Source organism: Aquila chrysaetos, chromosome 25 (genome assembly GCF_900496995.4).
Source record: "Aquila chrysaetos chrysaetos chromosome 25, bAquChr1.4, whole genome shotgun sequence".
Taxonomy (NCBI): Eukaryota; Metazoa; Chordata; class Aves; order Accipitriformes; family Accipitridae; genus Aquila; species Aquila chrysaetos.
This window is the reverse complement of record NC_044028.1, coordinates 9,016,003-9,041,753: the sequence shown is the minus strand read 5'-3', so window position 1 is coordinate 9,041,753 and position 25,751 is coordinate 9,016,003. Positions and strand designations below refer to the sequence as shown.

The window sequence follows — 25,751 nt, the reverse complement described above, 5'->3', positions numbered from 1 at the left end:
AATGATTGTCATCTGTAGTAATAAACTTTTCTAAGTCATAAGGATCTTTCCCAATAGATGGCCTGTGATTTTTTTTTTTTTCTCTTTGGGTGTGGGAGGAGGGAGGGATAAGACTGTGCGGTTTTTGTGGAGGGGGGATTTGGTTTGAATTAGGCATGATACAAACACTGAATTGAAAACTTTTGCGAGAACTCAAGCACCAGATGGTCTTCAGCAGCAAGGCAGGCTTTTCTGCTAATATACCACAACTCTTTTAACATTGAGTTTAGACTTAAAAAATGAGAATTCTTCTGTTTAAAAGCCAGTAAGCTTTGGAGTTCTAAAGAGTGCCAAAGTGGTACCTCATAAATTAAATTCTCTGGATGTTAGATTGTTAAATAGAATTCAGTTGGTAGGTTCGTCATAAGTAGCATAAGCTGGGTTTGAAGCTGGGGATGTTACCTAACCTACTGTTGCCAATATGAGTATTTTTAAGAAAGTCACTTAGTTCCTGAAACAAGGAAACACCTTTACATCTCTAGAGCAAGAAGGATGGTGCATTTCAAAGCTGGTTTGAAAGGGAGCGTTCTGATTTCAGAGAAGGGGATAAATGGAGAAGAGAAATAGTAGCTTGTATAATAACATGCTCTATCTTGCAATATTGACTTGAATTGCTCTTAAAAGATGCACTCTAGAGATAGCAAGGACTTTGCAAGTAAACCTAGGTCTTTATTAAAACTGATCTTTTAACATTGTATAAATACTTTTTAGGTGTTTGTTTCATACCAATAAATATGAATTGATCTTGCATCTGGTCTGCTTCACAGTGAGACACTCCAGAGCTTTTCCTCCAGGGTTACAATACCTATTAGATGATTTGAGAGAGAAATCGGAGTGAATGCCAAAACCAAGATGTGGCATACAAAGGACAGGAAAGATAATTCATAATCCCTTTGTTTTGAACTCCTATGTTCTGTGCCTTTGCAGTTAATCCTCTGTTATTCTTTTAAGCCTTCCCCTAGATCATCCTTTAACATTCATAAATCTTACTTTAGTAAGTCTGAACTTGGTTGCCTCTTAATCTACTAACTGAACAACATACTGGAACATCCGCAATAAAAGAATCAATCTGTTGTGCCACATCCTGAATACTGTACTTGCATGGTAACCTCGAAGTTATTTTAGTGACCTAAGTGCTAAAGAGCATCTATTTAAACTACCCCCATCCTTCACAAAAGAAGTAATTATTTATGTAAGAACAGTAACAGATACGGTATTCTCATACTTGATTGGAAACTGGCAGTTGATCCTATCTTATATTTTGATCCTTTTATATAGCCTGTGTAGTTATTTAGGTATAATGCAGTTATTGTATTGTCCTACAACAGTGACCTAAGAAAAAAAAGTGGAGGAAAGGCTGTTCGACTTGATTATGGTTACTTAGCTGCAGTTAATTATGTGTATGTGCTATTTTACAAAATGTTCTGATATGACATTATTTGAGGCTGTAAACATTTTTAAATTGCTTTAATGGGTCAATGGCTGAAAATTTGGGTGAGGACTGACTACGTTTCCTTTTACAAGGCTATAATTCTGAGCAGCTGTAGATACAAAAAAATTCTATGAGCTATGCCTGTGCGTGTCATTCAGTGCGACCTTATGTACAGAGACCCTGCGATTCTGTTTAACTATTACAACATGGACCGTGCCTTTTAGAATCAAGAGGTCTTCCCCAGCATTGTTAATCCTTTTTTCCTCCCCGGTTTTGAAGTGCTTTGCAAACCAGCAGGATACTGTATCTTTTTCCTTTTCACACCAGAGTTGGTGCATATCCTGCAAAAGCATAGCTTTTTCCCTAACCTTCTGCATTGCTTACTCTAAGCATGACAAATCTCCACATAAGAGAGGGTATAGGGCCTGATTTCTGGTTGAGTTTTACCCTGGAATAAGTAGAACTAACTATATGCACCCTGGAGTACCTCCCAGGCTATGGTACGGGAGGATCAGCAGGGTCAGTTCCCTGGATTTTGGGAAAGGCAGAAGGGACAGTACTCTGTTTTCAAGGAACTAATACCTGGAATTTAGAATTAATAGAAACTTTCCCCAAAACAAAATACATATAAATAAACTTAAGTAAGTCATTCTTTCTTCCCCCTTTGTATAGTAACATCACTTAAAGTGCTCATTGTGGGAAAATAAATTCCATATGTAAGACTGGGAAACATCCCACTTAAACTGCCAAATTCCTTGGATGACTTTGAAAAATTTTCTTCTTGGAAATACCTCCTCCTTGTTTGCTGTTACAGGCAGTTGCATTAAAACTATTCTTACCATGCTCTGTTGTTTGTTCCTCTCAGGAATTCCTCGGTTATGCTTCACTCACTTTGAAAGTGGTCTTCTGTCAGAGAGGCTTGGTTGCAGGCAAGGAGCAGCAGACATGTTAAAGGCAAAGCGGCCGAAGTCAACTTGATGGTTATCCTTAACATTGGTACAGGGAATTAGTCTGCCATGACCAAATCATTGCATTCTCTTTAGACCTTTAAAGTTTCCACTTGGATTTGGTAGCAAGCTACAGCTGTGCACTAGTCAGCTGCAGCCTGTTCCTCCTCTTAGATGGACCTAGACCTTTTTCCATTCAAGTTTATTAATTGGCTAGAACTTAGAAACTTTCCAAGAACAACTTCATTTCCTCCTGTCCTTGTCTGTGGCCCAATAATTGTTACAGCGAATGGCTTAACTGAGTTGCCCTTATTTTACATATGTCATTCTCTGGCATGTGACTGTTACCTAACCAGCAGCAATGAATGTTTTAGTGTGCCCAAATAACGTAGCTCCATGCACTGCGCTCATTACTAAAACATAAAATTTATCACTGTCCTTGCCACATTGGCGGTGCTCTAAGATTTACGTCACCAGCACCTCATTAGGAACCCTGTAAACTGTGCTCTTCGCTTTGCAAAGATGGTTTAACAAGTCCACAGTACACTAAAGAAAAGTATCTTGTTTGAGCAGAAATTGTCTGGCAGTCACAACTGGGGTTTCTAGCAGAACCACACCATCTCATCAGGACAGCAAGGGAGGGATGGCGGGCTGGCTGTCTGGGAGCAGCTGGAGGTTTTAACCTCCTCACTAGGCATATTGGCCTGTAATATTTATTTAATGTTAGTAATAGGCATTTTGCTAAGGATGTGGTTGATATATGGAAGATAAAGTAAGGAAGCTGTTGTCAGGGAATATAAAGGGTTGCAGATGCATTTAAACCCAAGGAATAGCATTTTCTCTTAAATGATGGGAAATAGTAAGGACATTTTCAAGTGGGGGCAGTAGTGGAGGACAGAGGAGGAGCAGGTACCCCAAGCTGTATGAGCAAGAGCAGTTCTGGGGATTTGTGTGTTGTATGTTCAGGAGACAGCATAGCTGCTGAGCTCTGTGACCTTTTAACATTTGAGCCCCACCTCGTTCCCTGCATTGTGCTTTTACCATATTAGTTGCTCTTTATGCTATGGTAAGCTCTTCACGGCAGCGGCACCTCTCCTGTGTCCATCTGGCATGCTTGATCCCACGTGTTCTGGCAATCAAATAATAGATGAACAGCGAACATCTGAATAGCTGCTGTTATGCTACTGCTTTCCAGCTGCGGTATCGCTGTGCCACTTTTAATAATTCAGAAGTAATGGAGAGGTGGGGGAGTGAAAGGGCTGCAGCAATCTTTGTTTCTCTCTATAGCTTGTGATTCCTCCTTGGTGGCTCTGTAGTTACCACGGAAACGGGAGAGGAATGGCACGGCACTGGCGGGGCTGGAGTGGGACTTGTGGGTCGGCTCCGTGGCAGCCGCACATCTGCACAAAGGGGAAAAATGAGGGCTTGCGTTTCTTTGGTTTGGTGCCTTTTCCCCTCTTTCCCTCAATGGTTTTGTGAAACTTAATTGTTAAACAGGTGATGCTCCCAAATGTTGGTGTATTTGTTAAAGAGTCTTTATATTAGTGATTCTAGTGAAAATATGCAGTGTCAGAAAAAGAGCGTTACTGGTGGTCTGGAGGAGTTGGGTGAGGTAGTGTAGCAATATGATCATGAAATCTCTTCACTGGTATAAACTGGAATCTTGGTTATAGTCAGACTGTCACTACTGGAAGGTTGTTTAATGTTTTTGAAATGCACTGGCACTTCAGGGAATAGATTTACTGGAAAAGACTAAGGACCGCTTCACTGATGTTTGCTCAGTGCAGCATTTTCTGTTTTGATCAAGGCTGTATCACATTTTTAGTAATTAGAAATATATATCCTAATCTCCTCTCGCACTAGCTGTACTGACCTGCATAATGCCAGTCTCAGAAGATACAGAGGGAGAGGCATATGCGAGAAAGGGAGCAGCCCCCTGCATCTCCAGGTTGTCGTTACAGCTCCGGATGGCTGTGCAGTGCAGGCATTGGGAGGTGGAGGATGGGCAGGCATGGTTACTCCACTACACATGTTTAGGGCTGTATGCATCTTTAAGCTGCCTAATCTACTAGCATTAGCTGTGCTCTTTGTTTTATACCTGTGTTAGGTGCTTAGATTTTCAGTGATTATGCTGGAATTGTTCTGAGGGAACAACTAAAAACCTCTTTTACTTAGGGATCAGAGTGGAACTTGGTGACTGGCTTGAGATGGACTGTTGGGCTCTTCTCTAACTACAGGCAGAAGGAGACTGTTCGATTCAGTATCTATATCCCTCCTTTCAATGATATGCTAGACAAGGTTAAACATGATTTTCTGGAGCAAGTTTTTGGCAGCTGCCTGGCTACTGTTTGCTTGATTGCTTAAGAAGGGGACCAAGACAATAAAATACCATGTAAACCCACTGTTCTTTTGAATTTTCTTGCAAATAAATACTTCTTTTGAAGTCTGCATTCAACAGGAGCTTTGTCACTATGGGAGCAAGCTATAAGGTTCAATTTCCTTCTGCACAGTTTATGTACATAAGTGAGGTATTCCTGTACAGTGAACTTAAACTTGAACTTTAACTAAATATATAAGCACATAATGAAGTTGTTTCTCCCAGTTACCTTTGTGGAACCTTTGGAAATAGTTCACAAACCTTCTTTTGTCCTCCATTTGCCTCCACAGAGTTTGCAGACTCAAGGTTCAAAACCTTGAATATGGACTATATTTACTTCAAATTTGTAGTCCATGAAGCAGAGTTAAGAGAAAATACTAAGTATGTGCTAACAAAAGCTTAACCATAAAGTAATGTTTGTATTTTTCCTCCAAAATGGCAGATCCTGAAGTTGAATTGCTGACACTTCAAAACTCTGATTAAAAAAAAAAAAAAAAAAAAAAAAAAAAGAGCGGAACAACACACTTGGGCACTGGAAGTGATGTTAAAGAAACCCTGCTCTGAGTAGTTTCTTGCCACCTATCCTCGTGTCTTCAAAAGGGATGGTACCCTGGTACTGGCAATTGAGGGATTTTTGTGCTCTCTTTTTTCATGTTCAGTTGTGGGTTTGTTGGGGGTTTTTTTTTTGAGAAAATCAGCCTTTGGACAAGTAGATGCTGACAGCAAAAAAATTGCACTGAAAAATAGTAGTTCAAGATGGAGTTCTCCTCTGTTTCCTTTGGATATAGCACTGCTGGGCTCAGCTTTGGTCCTGTCTGAATCTGACATGTTAAATGTGCTCTTGTTAATTGAAAAATGTCTTCAATATAAATGGCAAATTGCATCTGAAAGATGAGTTGTCTCTTTCCAATACATGCTCATCTATAGCAACTGTTCTTCAGTTTCAGTTAATACACAAAATGGAATGGAGTCCAGCATCGTGGTTCTTATCACTGTTGCTTTTGCCAAAGTTAAAAATGCACTAAATTATTGCCACTGAATTCAGGAGAGGTTTCTGAATTCAGAAAACATCTATTGAGTGTGTGATGTCATTTTATGAAGTCATTCTTTAGATGAGAATTGCAGTTTAGAAAAAACTGACTTCTACTGTAAGTATAGTAAAACTCTTGTTAAGTCATAGTCTTGCAGAGTGCTTGGGATTAATTTCCTGTTCTATGATACTGCAGTGAATAGCCTCTTTATCCCCAAACTACAGGAAACTATTTAGTGTTTTGTATGAGGTTCTGCAATGTGTGTGTGTTTCAGGGAGCTTGACTTTTAAGGACACGTGCACATCTCCCCTCTGCCCCAGCAGCTGATGTAAAATGAAAACATTGCAGGCTATGAAAAAGCAACTGAGAAGCAGTTCATGTAAAACTGTGTACTTTACAGGTATGTGAACTGTGCAAGATTGCGTGTGTAATTCTGGCTCAGTTTTGTATAATCCTGGGGCACAGCAACAGTGTGATTGCTGTATATCTGGAGTAGAAAATGCCAATTTTGTTGGTTTTGTAACTGACGCTTTTAAAAAGGATTTTACTTCAGCTTTTAGCTGAAAAGTTGTCTCTGATTCTTTCAGTTGATGAATATGTAATTAAAAGGATGTATTTGAGTAGGGCTAAAAATTTGTAGTCTAAACAAAGGTTACAGGAATGCTTCAACAGAACTAATTCAGTAATGCTTTTGCTCTTGGTTCTCATCCTCTAGGAGTGTATCAGAAGCACTACATCTAATAAAACATGATATTCTGTGTCCTAATTGCAGAACCTGCGATTCTAAGCTCAGAAGCTGATTCTGGTGGTACTCATTGCTGAGGTGTAAGCAGTCAGGATCTGAACACTTGCAGAAACTGGCTCCAGGGTGCTAGGATGTGCATGCTAGGACTGGTTACCCTTTTGACTATTGACTTATTGCTTTGTTTCATGCTTTTTTTCAAAAAGAAGCTAAAAAGCATGACAGTTGTTTCTCCCTCCAAAAGACATGCAAAACCTAAGCTTCCAAATCTTACTGTAATTGTTTCTAAGTTGCCCTCTTTTTATTTAAACAGGTCAACTATAACAATATTTACTTATAACAACTTGTGGAGGAAGATGTTGACTCTAGTATTATCCACTGTTGTTTTTCCTCCTCATTTAGATAAAGTACAGTTGTGATTATTTAGGAAAACAGTTCAGAAGAAGAGACAAAATTGAGAAATATAGGATTTAATGTTTAAGAGACACTGGAAGAAACGGATTTTAATCTTGCATGTTAATTTTGTGTTAAAATTTTCCAAATAAAGAGAATTTCACTATTAAAGCTTACTAAAAGCTTCTTTATGAGTCTCAAAAGCACTGAATTGGATTTTAAATTGGATTTTTTTTTTTAATTTAACAGGAAATACCTCATTTTGTGTAAAACTTTATGGTTCTTGTACCAGACTTGTCCTTTTTCTAGGATCTTTTTGATAGATCTTTTGCGTAGATATCCCAGTTTTTGTGTGTAGTAACTCTTGTTAGCTGTCAAAAGAATTGACCAGTCTCTTGCATAGAGGGACTCTTACAGAGTTATTGTCAAGAAGTGGGGGTTTTTAAATCTTCTTAAGAATCTTGGTATGAATTAAATGTAGTTTCTGCTGCAAGACTTCGAGGATTAAAGCTGTATTTACAGATGACGGAAAAAAGGCATTGAACAATTAAAGGCATTTTAGGGGGCTGCAGCTCATTTTGTTAGATTATAAAAGTATTTCATCTTGCACAGATGAGGGAGTGATCCTCTGTACATCTCAGCTACCACTTTAGCTGCTATTGGCAGGCTTTATGGGAGTGCTTTATCCCTTTGATTAGACCTTGATTGCCACTCAAGAACCAGATACCGCTTGCAGCCATCTCACTTCAACTTGTGCAAGCATATGATGAAAGAGCATGAAGACAGATGTTTAAAGCATGCCCCCCCCCCCCCCATCCCCTGTGTTTGAAAGGCTTATTAAGGTTCATCAAAGAAAGGATCCCTTAGTTTTGGACGATTCTGAGCTTTCATTTGCAATTGAGCGCCCCTCAGAGAGGATTTTGAAAGTTTACTTGCCTCTCTGCTGTGTATTTTCAGGTGCTCTCACAGTTGGCCTTGTGCGACAGTGTCAAACCATCCATGGACGTGACAGGACCTGTATTCCTCCACGGCTGCCTCCTGAGTGGGTCACTACGTTATTTTTCATCATTATGGGAATCATTTCACTAACTGTCACATGTGGTTTGCTGGTGGCTTCCCACTGGCGAAGAGAAGCTACTAAATATGCCCGCTGGATAGCTTTCACTGGAAGTAAGTGACCTCAACTACACAGTTGACCTGTATGCAGGATAAACTGGTGGAGTCTAAAATAACAGTACAGTGTTGTCAAGGAGAAGTGCTTAGGACTCTTACTATACAAAACATTCCTTCTCTTTAAATACCATGTCTGAGAGAAAAATAAAATTATTCAAAAATTAAGGGGTTGATATTTTAAGTGACTATAATTGAGAGGGATTAATAGTCTGTGGGCCCAAGGTAAGCAAAAGGAAGGGCTGACCCCTTTACTTTCCTTGGGCAGTGCTATTAACTGACCTAAGAAAATGAGCAGGGACAGAAGAGGTCAGTCGTGAATTGTGTGTCTGATAGTCTTTTGTACATCCCCACTCCCATATATGCAGGACTTGCTCCTTGCAGAATGGAATGACTGAAATTGCTTCCCCTAGGAAGAGGAGGCATCTGAGACTTACTGCAGTCTGAAATCCATCCCTACTTCAGGTGTCTCATGAATACCTTATTCAGGGTTGATGCCGGTTCAGTCCTGCTTCATGCTCACAGCGGGTGTTTTATTCAGAATATCTGCATCCTAATTGGCTATGCAGGAGGATTGCCCACTGCAGAGCATCTGCTGTGCTTCACAGCACTGAGACTTTTCCTTCCATAAGTGACCCGCTTTAGCTGAACAGAGGAGTACCAGTGTTTTTCTGCCTCCCTTGATTCTGCTCCGTATGAGCACCAGTGTAACTCCTCACAGCTGAGCCTTGTCTAGCAGCCCTTTGTTTCTGCACAGGGAAACGTATCTTATGGTTACTTCAGTGCAAAAGAAAAACAGTTATAACGAGTAAGGGGAATAACTTTCAAACTTCCTTTTCTTGGTGTGTGTTACAGGCTTAGCCCAACTGTGAAATGGTGCCTTAATGGTGGGGATGACAGCATGAAAAAACTCAAAACCTGAGGGCTTTTAAATTGACTTGAATTATGACATACCACTAAAGGTAGTGTGAACACTAACTAGAAAATGCAAGTTTGTGGTTTACACAGGCATAAATAAGGTTTAATTGAACTCTCTGACAACTAATGATACCTAATATGAATGAGATTTAACCTTGTTTTGGGGAAGGGAATAATACAAAAAAGTGCTCAGCTTCAACAAAGGTACTTCACTGAGGCACTTGTACAATCAAAGCCATTCTTCTGACAACTTTGCTGCACAGCGTATTAAATTAATAGTGCAGCTTTTGCAGACAATGGAGCTATTGAAATGCTGTAGCCATTGTGATTGGCTTTTATTTATTTTCCAGCGAATGATTAAAATAGCAGACATGAGTATTACTGAATATTCCATCCCAACTTTTCCAGCACCCTTGTTTATCTATACATATTTCATGTATATCTAATGTATGCAGGGAGGGTTTAAACTCAAAATGCCATATCAAATTAAGATGCTTACAGTAAGCTGAAGTCAAAGCTATAGGTGAAAGAGGGGTTTTGGAGTACTATATGTTGATAGTTGATACCACAATTTATTTACTGAGGTTTTTCTCTTAATTCAGAGCTTGTATTTTGGGCTTTACATATTTTAATGTTTTTTTAAATATCTCAAATCATCACATCCCTGCATCTTTAGTTTCCTACAACTGTGATGGTTAATTCAGCCAAAAAATCTTATACCCTAAAGCTGTTTTTTTTCTGTATATTTCTTTAGGCTTGCAACAGGTCCATTATTAGAAGTCTAAATATAGAAGGACATTCTTTTATTTCAGCACTTCCCTTTTTGTTATGAGATGTTTAATAATGAAACATACTAATTTGTTCTTTTGCAAGTCAGAATTATTAATAATGCTATTAAGACATGATCACTGCATTGCTGAAATTTTAAAATTCAACGTCTTTGGTATTCATCTCCAATACATATGACTCTGTGACCTTTGCATTCCTGTTAACGATGATAGGAAATTTTATTGCTTAGCTCACTTGTAAGAAAAATTACTTTTGAAAAAAAGAAGTGAATGGGAGGTAGAGTTCTGCATTTTTCAAAAAGTTGATGAGAATGACTTCCGTGGTTCATTGGATGGCAACACAAATGAGTAGGCTATTTGTAGATTAGTATTAGGAAACACGTAGCCAAATGGAATCAGCTTGGAATACCGTGAACAGGCCTTTCCTGTGAAGTGCCAGTGCTGTAAGATGAAAACATGTGTAACTCATTAGAACAGGGTAGGGAAAACTTCGTAGTTGTATTGCATCTCTTCTGCAAGCAATTTCAAGACTCAATGGCCTAGTACAGGCTGTTAGCAGATATTCTTCTCACAGAACTTTCTGAACACAACATAGGACATGCTATCCTAGCCAGGCAGGGAAGTCTGCTGGGCATGCCGAGGGCAGCTCAGGGACTGGCAGCTCCATTCTCTTAAAATGCAAGGGGGTCTAGGGTAAATCATCTAAGGGGAAAGGAGTCCTCTTGCTCAGCTCTTTCCTTACAACTCTGACAGCAGCACGGAGAGCCTGGTAAGAGGTCACTCTTTCCCAGTTCACGCTGGAATTTATATATAAATATATAGCTTATGTTTTTCATGGAATTTTTGCTTGTAATCTTGTCATCTTGGAGGACTCCAGATTTTTTCAACTGTCTACCTATAAATATGAATTGTTGCTGAAAGTGGTCTTGTCTATCTTGTTTAGCTAAGGGACACACGAAGGACAAATGTTTGATCTGTCAATTCTCTTTCCCGTATACAGTTCTAAAGGGGTACACCCAAGAGAGTATTTACTAGCACGGCGTTTGCAGCTTTTCCCAGCCATTGGTGGTTTTACTGCACAGAAACTTGTTTTTCTGGCTTCTCTGCAAAACAGCTTTGTGGAGGGGATACTTCCCTCCTCCAGGTCATACTGCAAAAGTGACAAAAGTCTTCTAGAGGCAAATGTGAAAGTTTTCCTTTGATTTCTGTAGAGAAGAGTCTTCCAAGAATCACAGTATTCCTACTGATGTGATAGTATTGTCACTTTGGGCATACATAGTATCAAAACTATCACTCTTGTTTGAGTCCTGTTAACTCTAGTACCAAATTCATACAATGTAATGGAGAGTAGATTCCATCTTGGTGTTCGTTTGTGCACTGTCCGGGTCTTTGTGTGCTTCTTCAGTGAATGAGGTATTGCAAACTCATGGGTGTGCCTTGTGTGTTGATAGCAGTCAAAGATCTGATCAGCTATTCCTTTGCATGGTATTATTTACTGGTTGCTCAAGTGTGAGCTAACTGTCTATTACCATCCCAGCTTCTATACCACTTCATCACTAATTACGCCCTGTGACATAGTGGCATAAGTTGGTAGCAAAAAAGTAACCTGGCTTTGGTATTGTTCCTTGTATCTCTGAAACTTCTCCTTTTTTGCTAGCCCGACTTCAAATTTATGTAAACGCCTTGCCTTTTCAGAGTGCTTATTATGCCATCTTCTGGTTTAGAAGATAGGATGTGGTAAACCTATGCTAAATCTCAAACATTGTAATTTCCATGGTCCTTGGGACAGATACTGTTAGGTTCTGTAATTAGAAACAACGTCCAGAGCTTATTCTCTGCAGAGGCAACCTTGGTGGTCTTATGTATATTATATCAATCTTGGCTATTGCAGGAATTCACAGAGCTCCCACAAGATCTGTTTACATGTTATACAGAGTCAGGTCTCTTACCATCTGCTACAACTAGAAAGGGAATTAATTCTGTGTCTGCTGCCACTGAATTGGGTGCTTCTCTGAGATGTATCAAGGGAGGAGATGCTGGACAGAAAAATCATATTTCTACCTTTTTTTCCAGCAGTTACCAGTCAGTCTGTTATTCTTTTTGCCAAAGGATTTAAATGCTCATGAGTATAATGGACTTGCTTTTTGGAATGCAAGTAAAAATGGGGTAGGATAATCACATTCGTAACAAACAGTAGCTATCCTGCAAACATCTGTCCCTTGTGTTCCCCAGTGAATAAAGTGCTTCTTGAGTTATTAAAGATTTGTACCAGGTGCTGCTTTCTATGTTATGCATCTCTAAAGAGGCAAGCAGGTATTACAATGAGCCCTCTAACGACTAGACCATAGCTTTTTCCTTCTTTTAATACTCTGTATCCTGTTTTTTTTTAAGTTGTCTTTGGATGCTCAAAACAATTTCAAGCTAAAGAATTACAGGAACTTGATCTTTTTTTGACTGCCACCATTCAGAACCAGACTAGAGATGATTGTCTTTTGTTACCTAATTATTTTTGTTATAGAAATTAAGTGTCTTTTCTGCAAATTGTCCTACCCAAGGAAGAATTTGAAATCAAAAGCAAGTACTCTTGAGGGAGAAGTTCTTTATGGGTTGCTGGAAATTCACTGAGTTGATACTACCAGATACAGAGAGTTACATTTGGGCTACAGTTTGTATAAGAAATTCCTATCCTCTAGCTTACAAATCTCCCTCTAAAAGAATACACACTTAAGTTAAATGAGCACTTCATATATTGGATTTTCTCCTTAGTTTCTTCTTTTTTTAAAAATAAATTTATCATGCAGTCTTTTCTTAATCACTTCTCAAAACTTTGCCATAATTCCTTTGCCAGGCTTCCTAATCTGACAGAGACTTTGATGAATCTGGTTTTTATTTGCTATTTCAGACTAAAAATTCAGACCACACTGACACCCTCACAGCAGAACATGTGCACTGTGTGTATGCACAGTGGAAGAGAAAAGATGGCTGGTTACTTCCATAGTAAACATTTGAAATGTGTATGCGCATCAGCATTCTGCGCACTAGCTGCACAGGCAGAATTTATTTTTTTTTCCTGCTGTGAACTGAGGAAGAGTTGAGGTACCTGCACCCTTCTGTCCTTGGGCAAGAACACAGACACTGGACACACACTCCACTTGGCGGTACCATGCCGCTAGCAGGTCTCAGAGCTAGGAGCACTGGTGCGTGTATGTACAACACACCTCAAAGAACAGTGGTTTAGTAGAGAGGGATAAAGATCTATTCTTCAGCCATATCCATGAGGCCATCAGAACTTTTCCAGATGTGTAGTTCTTGAATATAATAAAGGAGAATTAATCTTGAAAGTGCAGGTTGTTTTCAGAATCCTAAAGCTATTTCCTGTAAATGTATTACTGTTAAAATACAACATAAGTTTTATCAGTAACTGGAATGCTTGTCAGGGACAAACTGGATGTAATAGGAAGTGTGCTGAGTTATGATAATGTGACTCGTCCTCATAATATTGTTCATACTGTTACTAATTGTATGTTGCATTACTAATCACACATCAACCACTGTTTTCTGGACCACTCAGGTATAGAGCTTTTCTACGCTTACACAGATCTGCTCAAGAAACACATACCCAAGCTTTCTCTCCTCAGATGGACCAGGTGTTTGTTAAGATGCAATTTAAAAAAGGGAAGCGTTCTTTAAGGATTAGATTGTGTAGTGTAGAAATACATGGACCGATAATCATGTAGATTGAAACCTTCTGATTATTTAATGTTTAACGTCTGGCTGCTGGTTCTTTGGTTTTAGTAGATGGCCTCACAAGGTGGCACTGAGCAAGCATGTAGTAACTATGCAGCTGCCAGATGTTTTTTGTTTGTGCTCTTTTTATTTCCCTTTAAAAAATAATTCACCGGTGCTGTTACATTAAAAGTGAGACATGAGCTCCCGCTAGTGGAACATTAGGGTTTTTTCCTGCTCAGTGTTGTCAGCTGAAAGAAAGGCTGATCCTAGTGGTAGCTGCTCTTCACTCAAGGTGTTGTAAAAGCTGCTTCGTGTGTTTGGGAAAGCAAGGAGCAGCTGATGGTCTGATATGGATCGCGGTTTATGAAACTGTCGTTTTTAATTTATGCCCAAGTCCTGCTTGGACGCTTTTTGAATTCAGATTCATCGTGCCCGTAACTAGTCTCTTCTATAGAACGTGAATGTGTTTTCTTCAAAGCTGAGACCTGTGCTATGCAAATCATAAGCTTTGAGCATTAAGATATAAAATATGTGATAAACTATTTGTCTGGGATAAACATGGAGTCTATTTAAAAAAAAAGTTTTTAGTATGGGCATGTGACGCTGTAGCTGGATAAACTGGAGCATGTGTATTTAGTCAGGAAGAGCAGTAGTGAAGTTACATTAAAAAATATTGAGGCTGTTCCAGCTCATCTTTTCTTCATTCTGAAAGACTAGAGGCTTTGTCCTGGTAAGGCCAAAGGGGACAGGCGAGCTCCTGAATTTGTTTAATGTACCTTTGGAAACAAGAGCAGCTGCAGCACTGCTGACTTCCACAGGAACCAGTGATGAAAGTGATGGCTATTACTGTTGCCAGTGTTTTTTACTGTTGCTTGTTTGACTTGGGGGGAAGCTCAAGCAGGGAACACCATCCCCAGAGACTTTGAGGACTAGGAGGGGCTTCAGCGTTAGCTGTGCATCATGTTAGGAGATGGTGGTATGTGGCTTTGTAGGGTTGGTGGGATATCTCTCCCCCCAGATATAATTTAGATTTGGCTGAATGGGTACTGGGATGCCATGTTCCACTTACAATAAATAATGTTTGAAACAAAGCTGAAATACATAGAAGTGAAGCAAGAGTAAAGCTCTAAGAGTTGACTGAACTGGTAGAACCAGATAAAATTCTGTGTTATTCTAATAATGATAAAAAACCTAATTGCATATTCTTGCATATGCAATCAAACCAATTCAAAAGCTAAGCCTTTTTATTGTGAAGAATGTCTTGCCTCTTGGAGGAGCTATATTTGGAAGTCACTCCCTTGATCGAGACAGTAGAGCCCTGCATATTGCTATGTTCAAACTAAACAGGGTTACTTATCCAAAGGTATGTTACAGGAACACTGACTTTGTCATCTGGGAAAGATTACAACACTGGATGTTCTCTCCTGGATTTGACCAGAGTACTGAAATGTGCTGTGAGGAATGTTGGCCACTATTGATACCTGAAGGCCTGTGAAAAATCCATAATGTAATTCTAATGAATTGCTTTAATAGGAGTTCTGGTTTCTTTTTTGTACATTCACACAGAGTCAGTTGTAAGCACAAACCGTGTACATTAAGTCTAACTGTTCAGGTGAAATAAAAAGCCTTATTGCTTGGTCCCCTTTGTTCATGGAGTCTGAATTTGAAGTTTTTCACTAAGAAGCTTAGATTAAACTGACTCATAAAACTTTCTTTGTATTCCAATGGAAAATCTTAAGGATATTTCATTACTTCAGGAAACATTCATATAACCTTAGGAAACTTGTACATTTTAATCTAAAAGAATCTGTAATGACAATATATGTGTCTTCTATTTTTAGCAAAACTTCTACAGAAAAGGAATTTATGTGGAAGAATGGGAGAGGGCAACTATGGTTGGAAAAAGACAACTCTGATAATAGAAAAGGAGTTTCTTCAATGTTGAATGTTAGTTTGTCTTGACTTTGGGGAAAAAATTACTCTAAAATAACTGGAGAAGTAATGAACTCTGTGATGAAACTCATGGATAGTGGTAGAATTACATCTACCAAATTTTTAATCTGTAAAGACAGTTCATGATCTAGTGAGCAGGACTGAAATTACAGTCAAAATGGGGGACTTTCAGTCTTTCTTGGAAGTAGATGAGGAATGTTTTGAAAGCAAGATAAAGCCTACTTGGTCATTTCAATCAAGTTAGGTACTGGAATATCTTAGCTCTTCAGTTTAGTCAGAATGCTTTGCTTGCTTTTCTGGACTGCTCTATGAACTGGTAAATATTTTGACTTTAACTCAGCAATGACTGTTTTTTCTTTTCTCTTTTCTTTGCAGTGATTCTATTCTGTATGGCAGCCCTAATATTTCCAATAGGATTTTACATCAATGAAGTTGGAGGTCAACCATATAAATTACCCAATAACACAGTGGTTGGGTCTTCATATGTACTGTTTGTCTTATCCATTTTCTTTACAATAGTGGGACTTCTATTTGCTGGCAAAGTTTGTTTACCTGGCTGATGAATGTCTGAACTGCAGGACTTTATTTTGGAAAAGAGCAAGACATCAGAATTGCATTCTCAGGAGGATGCCTAGATCAGACTATCAAACACTTACTGAAAAGAGGAATGCTTTGACTTGTTCTCACTATGCACTTTGGATGAAAAAAAGGAGAGCCTTTCCCATAACCAAATACAGACAACGTTGACTAATCTCCTGAGCATATTTAATGCAGTCAGGTCTGCACTGTGATAGGAACTAGTGAAGAATGCTTTACACTGAGAAGCATAATGCCCCATGTTACTGTACTGTTCCTGTTTTTAATGTCTAATGATTTGGAAGTCGAAGTATTTATGAACTTTGTGGTAGACCAGAGGGTTGCAGAGGAATTCAAGTGAGGCTGGCCTCGCTGTTTAGGAGATTAGTATTTTACATCTTCCTTCTGATGAGCAAAGCCTTTGGCACCAACGTGGATCAATCTTGCATTACTGCACCAAGAAGCCAATAGATCAAAACATGTTCTCTAAATGTATGTAACAGCAAGGAGACATACATCCCCTCCCCCATAAGCTCTACAAAAACACTAAGGAACGTTTTAGAGGGGGATTTCTTCCTTATATTTATATAAATATATATATAAATATATATATATTTTGCTGATGCAGTATACAGTGTGTGTGTATGTGTGTGTGTGTATATACACACATATATATATATGTGTATATACACACAAATGGTTCCTGGAAAAGAACTCAGAACGCTTTGCTAGCAAAACACTGTGGTGTGCAAAACTAGAACTCAATAGAAAAAAGCCATTTCTCTGAAGGCCACATAGCTGAGAGTCTTCAGTTTACCTCATTCTTTGTAGCAGCCCTTGATTTTAACAGTTTTTGTAATAGGTACAAACGATCCCATGCCTTTCTAGGTGCAATTTTAAGTTAAGCTAAAATTGTTTTTATGGTAATTTATTTGTATATGAGGGTAGAAGGTGAGATCATGTCATACCTTAAAGTTAAAAACCTAATTTTGGGAAACTGACACTATTTAAATTATTAGCAACTGTTGTACAGAAAGTCTCTTTTTCTACTGCATTGTTATATTAGCATTCATACATGTTCAAGCACAGCATTTTACCATAGATAAGCATTTCTCTAGCACATGTAAAATGCAATGTTTAAAGTAATGCAAACACTATTCCACTGCAAAGATGGATGAACTTATTTTCATTTGAGTATAAATTCATCTTTACCAAAAAAATGAGCAATATAATTGTTTAAATAATATATGCCTTGTTTACTAAAGTTGTTATGTTAGATGTGGACTTAAGGGCCACCCAAATTTGGAGTAAATATTCCTCACTAAAGGTAGTTTTATTTTTCAACGCAAGAATCAACCTTTCAATCCATAGATGTCATAATTCACTACTCAATCTAACCTTGCAGAAAGTACAGTTTAGTGCCCCAGGAAAGCTGCCTGCACTATCAGTATTTATTTTCCAGGTAATACGTGGTTTACCTGAGATTCATTATGAAAACAAAAAAATTGTATGTTTCAAGTGCTGTTTCACTGAGCTTATTAGAACTGCATTGCTAAATAGACATTTTTCTAAAATGTTAGTGAAAGTGTATTTTAGAATGAGGTGGTTGTTAAAGTATAATCAGCAGTTTCCAGAATAATCACTTATCACATAAGCTTAAGTGTTTGAAAATAAGACAATTTGCACGATTCTTTTAAACTGTGTGCCATTCAGACCCTAGTGGGTCCCTGTCCTCCTCCTCTTCCTCTTCCTCCTCCCTCTCCACCTCTTCCCTCTCCCCCCTCACAAGGTATTTTAATATGAAACGGTTATTTGCTGAATTAAGTATTTTTTCTTTTGACATTTTTGAACAAACCTGTCACTGGAATGGTCTGTAAGTGACTTTTTTTCCAGTCAGCTCACTCACAGGTAGAAGGGAGTGTTTATAGAACACTAAATTTTTCTAAAGTATACTAATCTGTAAATACAGCCAGGCACCTGCTTGGAAGTAATGGTTTAAATATGATTTGGTTCCTAATTTAAGCCTTCATCTGCATGGGTAGTCCGCGGTCCCCAGCGATGTTGGTGGAGATAAAACGCAGGGTTCAGCTGCTGGATGTGTGTCTAAATTTTTTGTGTTATCACTGCTGTATCCTAAGCTGATGTATTCACTAAAACTTAGATCATAAATTACGTTGAAAAAAAAAAAGCTCTTATTTTTTTCAGAAATCTCGCTTTTGTAAATAGTTCTAGGTGATTTTTGTAACTGGAACACAGGTGGGGGGGAGAGTTTCTTAGCTGCTAAGATTTCTGCCCACCCCACTTACTTATTTCAGTTATAGTAACATCATGTATACAGTGGATTTACGCTTAGATTAAATGGATCATCATTTAATAAAAAAATATAAACAGTTACCTTGGAGCATACCCAGTCTGTGGCTGGCTGGCTGGAAATTTATCTGATCTGCCAGTGCCATTGCTATGAATTATTAAATGATAGCAGAGATTTAACTAGCAGATTGTTTGTTTAAATATTTGAGCATTTTAAGTCCAGAAATAGATGCAGCTACCTGCATTTAAAAAAATCCCACCCAGTAATTGAAGAGACAGCTGTCAACAGTTGCTTTTAATAAGGTCACTAAGTACTATATAGTACAGTATTAATTTATAGCAGAAAATCATATCTTGTAAACTGTATATAAAACACTGTTTTATGGTGCAATCATTTGTCAAACTTATGTCTGTTACTTTTGTTTTAAAGTTGTGTGTATTCTTTTCATACCTAAGAGCATCACTGTAAAATCTGCTGAAGACTATTTATAGGTTTTATTTGCACAAGGTTTTGTTTAAAACTAAAGGAAGTTCGTATTGAACATGCCTAAACATCTGTAGACTTTTTCAGTTCATGAAAAGAAAATGTTTCCATATGAATCTTCTCCAAAGGTAATCCCGCATTTGTGTTGAGTGTTTACATAAACTTCTGATTCTGCCAGCCATTATATTTAACTTTTTGAAGGACAGCTCATTTCATGTGTCACTAGGGATTCTTATTTAGTCTTTTGCTTCAAAATTCCCCCAAAAGTTTGATGTCCCATCATAATGTAATTTGTGCTCATTTTGTCATTTATTTGGCTAACAAAATGTAAGACCAGAAACTTAAAATACCTTCAGAAGGAAAACTAGTTAATTTGTCTGTATAAATCTTGTCATTGAGCTCAGCTGAAATAATCACCTGGAAGCCGTTTGTCTCAGACCTGGGCAGGATGTGCTTCCCTGAACACACCAGTCTAACCATTTAGCATTGTTTTCCATTGTTAATCTTGCTGGCAAGTGATATCAGTTTCTTGAAGATGCTGGTAGTATGCAACACCACCTGAGCCCCTTCCTCTGGCTGAAGTAAAGCCGCTGGATTAGGGCCTTCCTGTCATACCTGTGTTTCAGAGCTGTTGTTTAACCACTTCAGAACACAACTGTAGATTACTGTTTGCCCCAACACACACACACACACCAAAAAAAAAAAAAAAAAAAAAAAAAAAGAAGAAGAAAAGAAAGCTGTCCTTTAAAACCTTTGTGAAGGATGAAAATAATGAAGGAAATGGTGTCTGCAGGCGGGTTGTCCTGCCTGGGCGTCGCGTCGCTCCCCGCTCAAGGCCTGATCGTCTGCGTCCCCCGCCCCGGCCTTTACTGAGGATTGTTTTCTAATTGGTTAGAACATTTTTCAATTAATGATTTCCGAACAAATGTTAATACAAACTGTATAAAGTGAACATAATTTTCTTCACTTGTATTTTTGTTATTGAGCAAGTTTATCAAAATAAATTGTCTACTAAAGCGACTGGCCCCGGCTGCGCTGACTGGAACCGGCCCCTCCCCTCCCCTCGCGCGCAGGTGTCTCCTCAGCCCAGCGGGGTCCCCGCGCGCGCCGCCCGCCCACCACCGCCCTCAGGCGGCGGGAAGCGGCGCCGGCGCCTCTCGCTGCGCGGCCGCTGGGGCCGGCCCGTCTCCACCGGCAACGCCGTAACACGGCGGTGCCGCCGCGCCGAGCGGGGCGTGGGGGTGGGCTGCTCCCGGGACCCGCACGGGGGAAGGGTCGGGTGAGCGCCGGCAGGTGCCTTGGCCTGACGCTGCTGAGGGGGCTTGGGGGATCTCTGTCACTGGCGCGGTGGCCGCCCAGGCTTTCGGGACGTGCCCGGGGCGGTGGAACGGGGCAGCCTTTCCTCCGGTGAGGTGAGTCTCTGTGAGGACGGGACGGCGCAGGGTCGGGGGAGCTGAGGGGCCTTTCCCCCAGGAGGTGAGGAGAGTCTCGGGGGACGGGAGGGCGCGGGGAGAGGGCTGCTCCGGCACCCGCTGGTGAGCGGGAGGGCACGGCTGGCTGGGGACGGAGTGAGGCGGCGGAGCCCAGCGAAGCGAAAAGCGGGGCTTGGCGATCGGTTTTGCTCCGGTCTTACTGCGCCTAAACCCGAGGGGCAGCTCGCCCACACGCCTCCATCCCCGCGTCTGACGGCCCGGCTGTCTCCAGCCGCCTGCCCCCTGCTCCTGCTGCGGCGCACACTGGCCCGTAGAGCTCCGGGCTTTGCTTTGGTTAATCTTTTTGTCTCGTTGAGCTGTGTAGCTAGTCTCCCAGCAGCTGTGCGTACACGTAATTAACTGCATAAAATCCCTTAACAAATAGCTCTGGCAGAACAGTTCCTAAATGTGTTTTCTATGGACGGATAAGTGTAACTTCTCTTTCAGCTGTCTCTTAATTTGCTGTTGTCCCACATGCAATGTAATTATCATACAAGTTGCTGACAGTACCTTTTTTAACAGTGTTTATTCCTGAGGATTTCATCTTTTTACTCTAATACTTTGTCTTTTTTCTTTTTTTAACAAGGCTATGTCTGTTCATATAATGGATACACACATCAGGAAAATGGCACAGTTGTTGGACAATGATCAGTTTTTGGAAAAAGTTGGGTGAGAATACTGTTGCAAAATCTTGTTAGGACTTCATATGTAGGTATAGAGTAAATAACTGTACTTCATATATACTATGTCCCTTCAAAACATTTATCATATATCAAATGGAATGTGTAAACAAATGTTGACGTATAAAACAGTTCCTACAGAAAAAAACGGTAAAAACTTTATAACAATACAGGAACATTATGGGTAATGAAGTCATCCCATAAAATTCGTTGTCTTGTAGGGTGACCACAAAATCCAGTCTACGGGGTGATCACGCACTGTGGCAAGATTTTACTATGTCTCATGTAGGACCAGATAATGGATTGCTGGTAACACATATCAACAAGACACAAGATCTGCTGGTAGGCAAGTTTTCCTGTTAAATGGAGCAACTAGAAAAATAACACATACCCAGTATAAATAGAGAGTGGGGAATAAATAAGCTGATAGACAACCGATATGTTTCCTTACATGTGTTTGCATATACAAACAGACAATTTGATAGATATAATCACTGTAGTCATGAAACTACATATAGTTTCTCTGCAGAGATGAATCAGATTGTGAAAAAATCGGGCAAAACAATAAACGTAAATCAACTGCAGAAGACAATATATAACACTTCAAATTCTGTGAGGCAGGTTTTGGAGATGCTTAATTTTTCTTCCTCTCTGGTAAATCACTGGGGTATTTCTTCTAATTCTTTTACTAAACTCTCCTATTTCTTGTCTTCCTTCCTGTCTCCTCCAAACTAAGCTCTCCTTTCCCTTCCTTTAGCTCACAGTCTGGGGGTATTCTGAAAGCTGCTTTTCTTTTGCATCCCACATCCAAAAGAGTGTGCCAGTACCTAAAATTACATTGTTCTTGGATATGCACTGTCTACCAGCAGCTATCCTTAGAACTTATATTTTTGTCACATTTGAACAGCACATTTTGTTTCTCATACTGCATTTATTTTTTTCTTATTTGATCTATAGAGAGTACAAATGAAGAAAATACAGTCTAAAAAGGTGCAAACCACAGAAGAATGGCTAAGAAACTACAGTTTAGAATCCTTGCAGTTAACATTAGAGCATCTGATAAATGAAGGCAATATTATTTTGTAAGTGCAACACTGCCCTTTCTTTAGTCAGTCCTAATTTGTGTGCATCTCTGATGCTAATTATGCATAGTGTTCCAGAAATTCAAGAAATGGTGTTGAAGAGATAGAGTTTACAGAAGAGACTGTTACGGATTTCGAGTCCAGACTTTCTGAGTAGGTATCCATCTTGTTTATGATTTTGATGCGTGATTGATTCTATATCCCCATCCCCCATGGTTACAGGTACTGCCTTAAATCTTAATTTGTTATCTCTGGGAACTTCAGAGTATCTCAGCATTAAATCCTTTCTGCTGAGATTTATGGTAGGTGATAATTATATGTCACTATAGCTGAGGTTTTTTTGGTTTTTTAATGAAGATGCTTCTCAACCAGGATTTGAACTGAAGCACTTGGCTCATTTTAGAAAGGCAGCTAGTGAATGGTTGGGTTTTCACAGGTAATACTGTGTATTTGTGGGTTATGTTGACTGTAACTTGGATTAGTTTCAAGTCATGGATCTAGTCATGGTATGTGGAAGTTAAAAGTTTTCTAAGTGAATTTTAAATGTATAAAATCAAGGAAACTTAAATTGAGGAAAACATTTAATGAATAGGTTCAGTAAGCTGTAGAGTAATCATAATGGTTTTGCTGGTCTTCACAATACTTGTTAGACTGTTCCTAGGAGTGCCACTACTTCAGCATACCTCACCGTGTCAGTCATGAAGATCCAGATCTTCAGAAGGTCCACCTTCAGCACTTGGGCCCTGTGCCATCTAAGCAAACCATCTGCAAATCTGGTTTTAAAAAGAAGTAGCTTTTGTGTTTTGAAAAAGCAGAAAGTTTTTCCCCCTTTGAAATGTTGATTTAAACTTCCTGTTCGCCATATTCTAAAAACTATGCATATGGTATTAAAAATAAGTTGGTTGAAGTAAAACAATTTTGGAGGACAGCTAGCATTTTGTTTTACTTCAGGTTATACCTATTTTGAAACGAAACTGTTGAAAGTTGTGCTGCAGTTAGTCCGGCACTTCAGTGAGTGTGCTGCCTTTCAATCACAAGGTTGTATTTCATGAGTGTCTTAAGCAATAGTGCAGTTCATATTAAATGCATCTCCTGACAATAACCTATGTGTAGTGAGCTAAGCTCAGTTTAGCCTGAGCTTCTGTTGTTCACACATACACACGGTGAGTACCCCTCTCCTATCTCTGAACAGAACAAGCCAGCAACTGATCAGAAAACATTTCAGTGATCCAGTTTTTGAGACAGCTACATAATCTAAGCAGCCAAACAGCTTTAGGGGAAGAAGTGTTTAAATGGCTAGCCCTGCAGCCACCAGTTATATGAGAACACTGAAAACAGTATTTTTAAAAGGTGATTTTGCATTTGCGAGAAAAAGGATGTGATGAAGACAAATGGTTGAATGTTACATTGATACACAATGAAAAAGAATGCCTTAGCTAAATGTGTGCTATGCCTTTTGTCAGAGTGATTGAACTTTATCAGCAGAGAATTCAGTGGCTGTTGCAGGACAGCAGAAAGGTAACTAACTTTGCAGTATATTTTTAGAATGGAACTGTATACAGCATTAAAGAATAAATTAACTTTTGAATACTAGTGAAAAGTGGCTTCCAGAAAGCTTATCTATTTTCATTATTTACTGTGAGTTATACATCATGTGCAGTGATACTTATCTTGATAGTAGATTGTTTTTCTTGATCTTTCAGTGGTGTGTGGTTTTCTGCTTTCTAGATCTAGTCTTTTTCTTTCTCTTAGCAATCTTAATCATCAGGACCTCTCAGCACGATTTAAATGGAAGCAGACAATGCTGAGCTTAACCTCTCTGACTGGAGTGGAGCTGTCTTGTAGTCCATTGTGCCTTCTCTTGCACAGCTGGTTAATCATTTATTGTGCCTAGCAGTGCTAATGCTCAGGAATGGGAAAGGGACATAACTCCCTCTTGAAGGGGATAGAGAAAGAAGCAGCATTCCAAAATCTGGCTTCCACTAAATTGCTTGATTTAACCTGAAGAAGACGCTGTAGACAGAGTTATTTTTTTATCCTCTCAAATAATGAATAGGTTGTCTTGGGAAGGAGCGAATATGACTCACTGGTAAGGATAAACTGGGAGCCAGTAGTCCTCTCTCTTTTTTTTTTTTTTTTTCCCCTTCCCCTTGGCTTTGTCACTGTGTCATCTTTATGCTAAAAAGCTTAAAGTGAAAATAAATACCTAATATTTGATTTTAAAATGGTATTGTATGGAATAAACAGTAACATTTTAAAACTTTAGATGAGCTTGGTATTTACAATGACTTTTCTCTTTTAAGGTGTTTGGCCTTATAAAAGGAACAAAAGTTGGACTTGTGGTTGATGTGTCTGATATGAGTTATGGATGTAGACTACTGGATCTTCAGAAGGACCTTTTGGTAAGTAATAATAAAACAGACTTTGGCAATTATAACATATTAATCAAGCTTTTGTATAACTACAAGCCAGGAACTAAGTAGAGAAAAAATCTGCTTAAATTGATAATAGACAATACAATAGAAGTTTTGTGGTGTAGAAAAGTATGTTTTAAATGTCTGAAAGTGTAGTCTTTGTTAATGTCTGGATCCAGACAAACTCCAGTATGTACTATAATAATAATACTTTTCATATTAATATTTAGAAGAGTCTCAATTCTTGTACCAGCGTTCTCTATGGAATAAACTTGCCTAACAGAAACAGCTGTAAGAGCTAGAAACAAGTTCTACATAGAGCTATTTATAGTTTCTTTATGTTTTGTCACAACAAGGCACACTTCACAATTTCGGTCAGAACCTTGGTGAGTTAATCACTTCCTGAAGTCCCAAAAGAAACTTGTCATTTATTGTGCTTTTATTTTTATAAAAGGTTTGGGGTAAGGAAGAAAAATACAACGTGGCTGTTTTACTGTCTAACTTTGAAACTTTGTACAACTTCATTTCCTGCATTCAGGAATTATTTAAATTTTATTTATATTATCTGCATTTTTCATTTGTGTGTTTTAAATAAAACTACTTCAAGAAGACGCAAGTTCCACATAGTGTGGTTGGTTTAGCCTTAATACCTGAACTATTGTTTAGCCCTATCCATGAATATGTATTAAACATTTTTTAGTAATTGCTTGATGGGTGAATATGCCCATTGTAGATCAGTATGTTGTTTCATGTGCTCATCAGCTGAAGAGAAAAACTGATACCAGTACAACAAATATTCCCTGCCTTCTGCCCTATTGACAAATTGGCTGGATTACCATAGGTTTGCAGGTTCTGTCTCTGTACTCCTTACCAAATATTTGAATCTGTATGACTTTTCCTTGGAAGCTTTTCTCTGTAGTGGCTGAAAATAATGCTGTCAACTATTTTTAGGAAATTACTGTTTTTATTCTTTTACGTAATAACCCTACTAGAAGCAGCATGGATAGTAATGCATTAACAATTCTTTATTTATTAGTGCTTAATAGATGAACAGCTATGTTATAAGAAGCAATTGTACTGCCTCTCATTCAGTACAGAAATTTCACCTCTGTGGGAGAGTCCAAAAAACATCAATGTTCATGTGTAAGTAAGTTCATTTCTCTGAAAAATAAAGGTGTTTCAAACAAGATCTCCATTTAATTAGAGGAATCTCT

The 25,751-nt window shown here is 38.9% G+C and overlaps 2 protein-coding genes across 3 annotated transcripts in view; both read left to right on the top strand.

The window, feature by feature from the left end:
* Window positions 1-19,909, top strand: part of MOSMO (modulator of smoothened) — a 33,733-nt gene extending 13,824 nt beyond the window's left edge. Inside the window, exons 2-3 of the mRNA XM_030002274.2 lie at window positions 7,919-8,131; window positions 15,895-19,909. Of these exons, the coding sequence (XP_029858134.1) occupies window positions 7,919-8,131; window positions 15,895-16,079 (398 nt within the window). The 3' untranslated portion in view covers window positions 16,080-19,909. The remainder of the gene's footprint in view (window positions 1-7,918; window positions 8,132-15,894) is intronic.
* A 144-nt stretch (window positions 19,910-20,053) lies between these two features.
* The window catches only part of VWA3A (von Willebrand factor A domain containing 3A), a 38,085-nt gene continuing 32,387 nt past the window's right edge, over window positions 20,054-25,751 (top strand). The window contains exons 1-8 of one of the 2 annotated variants that reach the window (XR_005931459.1): window positions 20,054-20,168; window positions 20,948-21,030; window positions 21,263-21,383; window positions 21,999-22,123; window positions 22,202-22,276; window positions 23,587-23,641; window positions 24,427-24,525; window positions 25,574-25,680. Coding sequence is in view for 1 of the 2 variants with exons in the window: in XM_030002412.2 (XP_029858272.1) it covers window positions 20,951-21,030; window positions 21,263-21,383; window positions 21,999-22,123; window positions 22,202-22,276; window positions 23,587-23,641; window positions 24,427-24,525; window positions 25,574-25,680 (662 nt within the window). In the remaining variant the exon portion in view is untranslated. Of the gene's footprint in view, window positions 20,169-20,236; window positions 20,302-20,947; window positions 21,031-21,262; window positions 21,384-21,998; window positions 22,124-22,201; window positions 22,277-23,586; window positions 23,642-24,426; window positions 24,526-25,573; window positions 25,681-25,751 lie in introns of those variants that run through there. The other variant, XM_030002412.2, reaches the window with a different exon arrangement.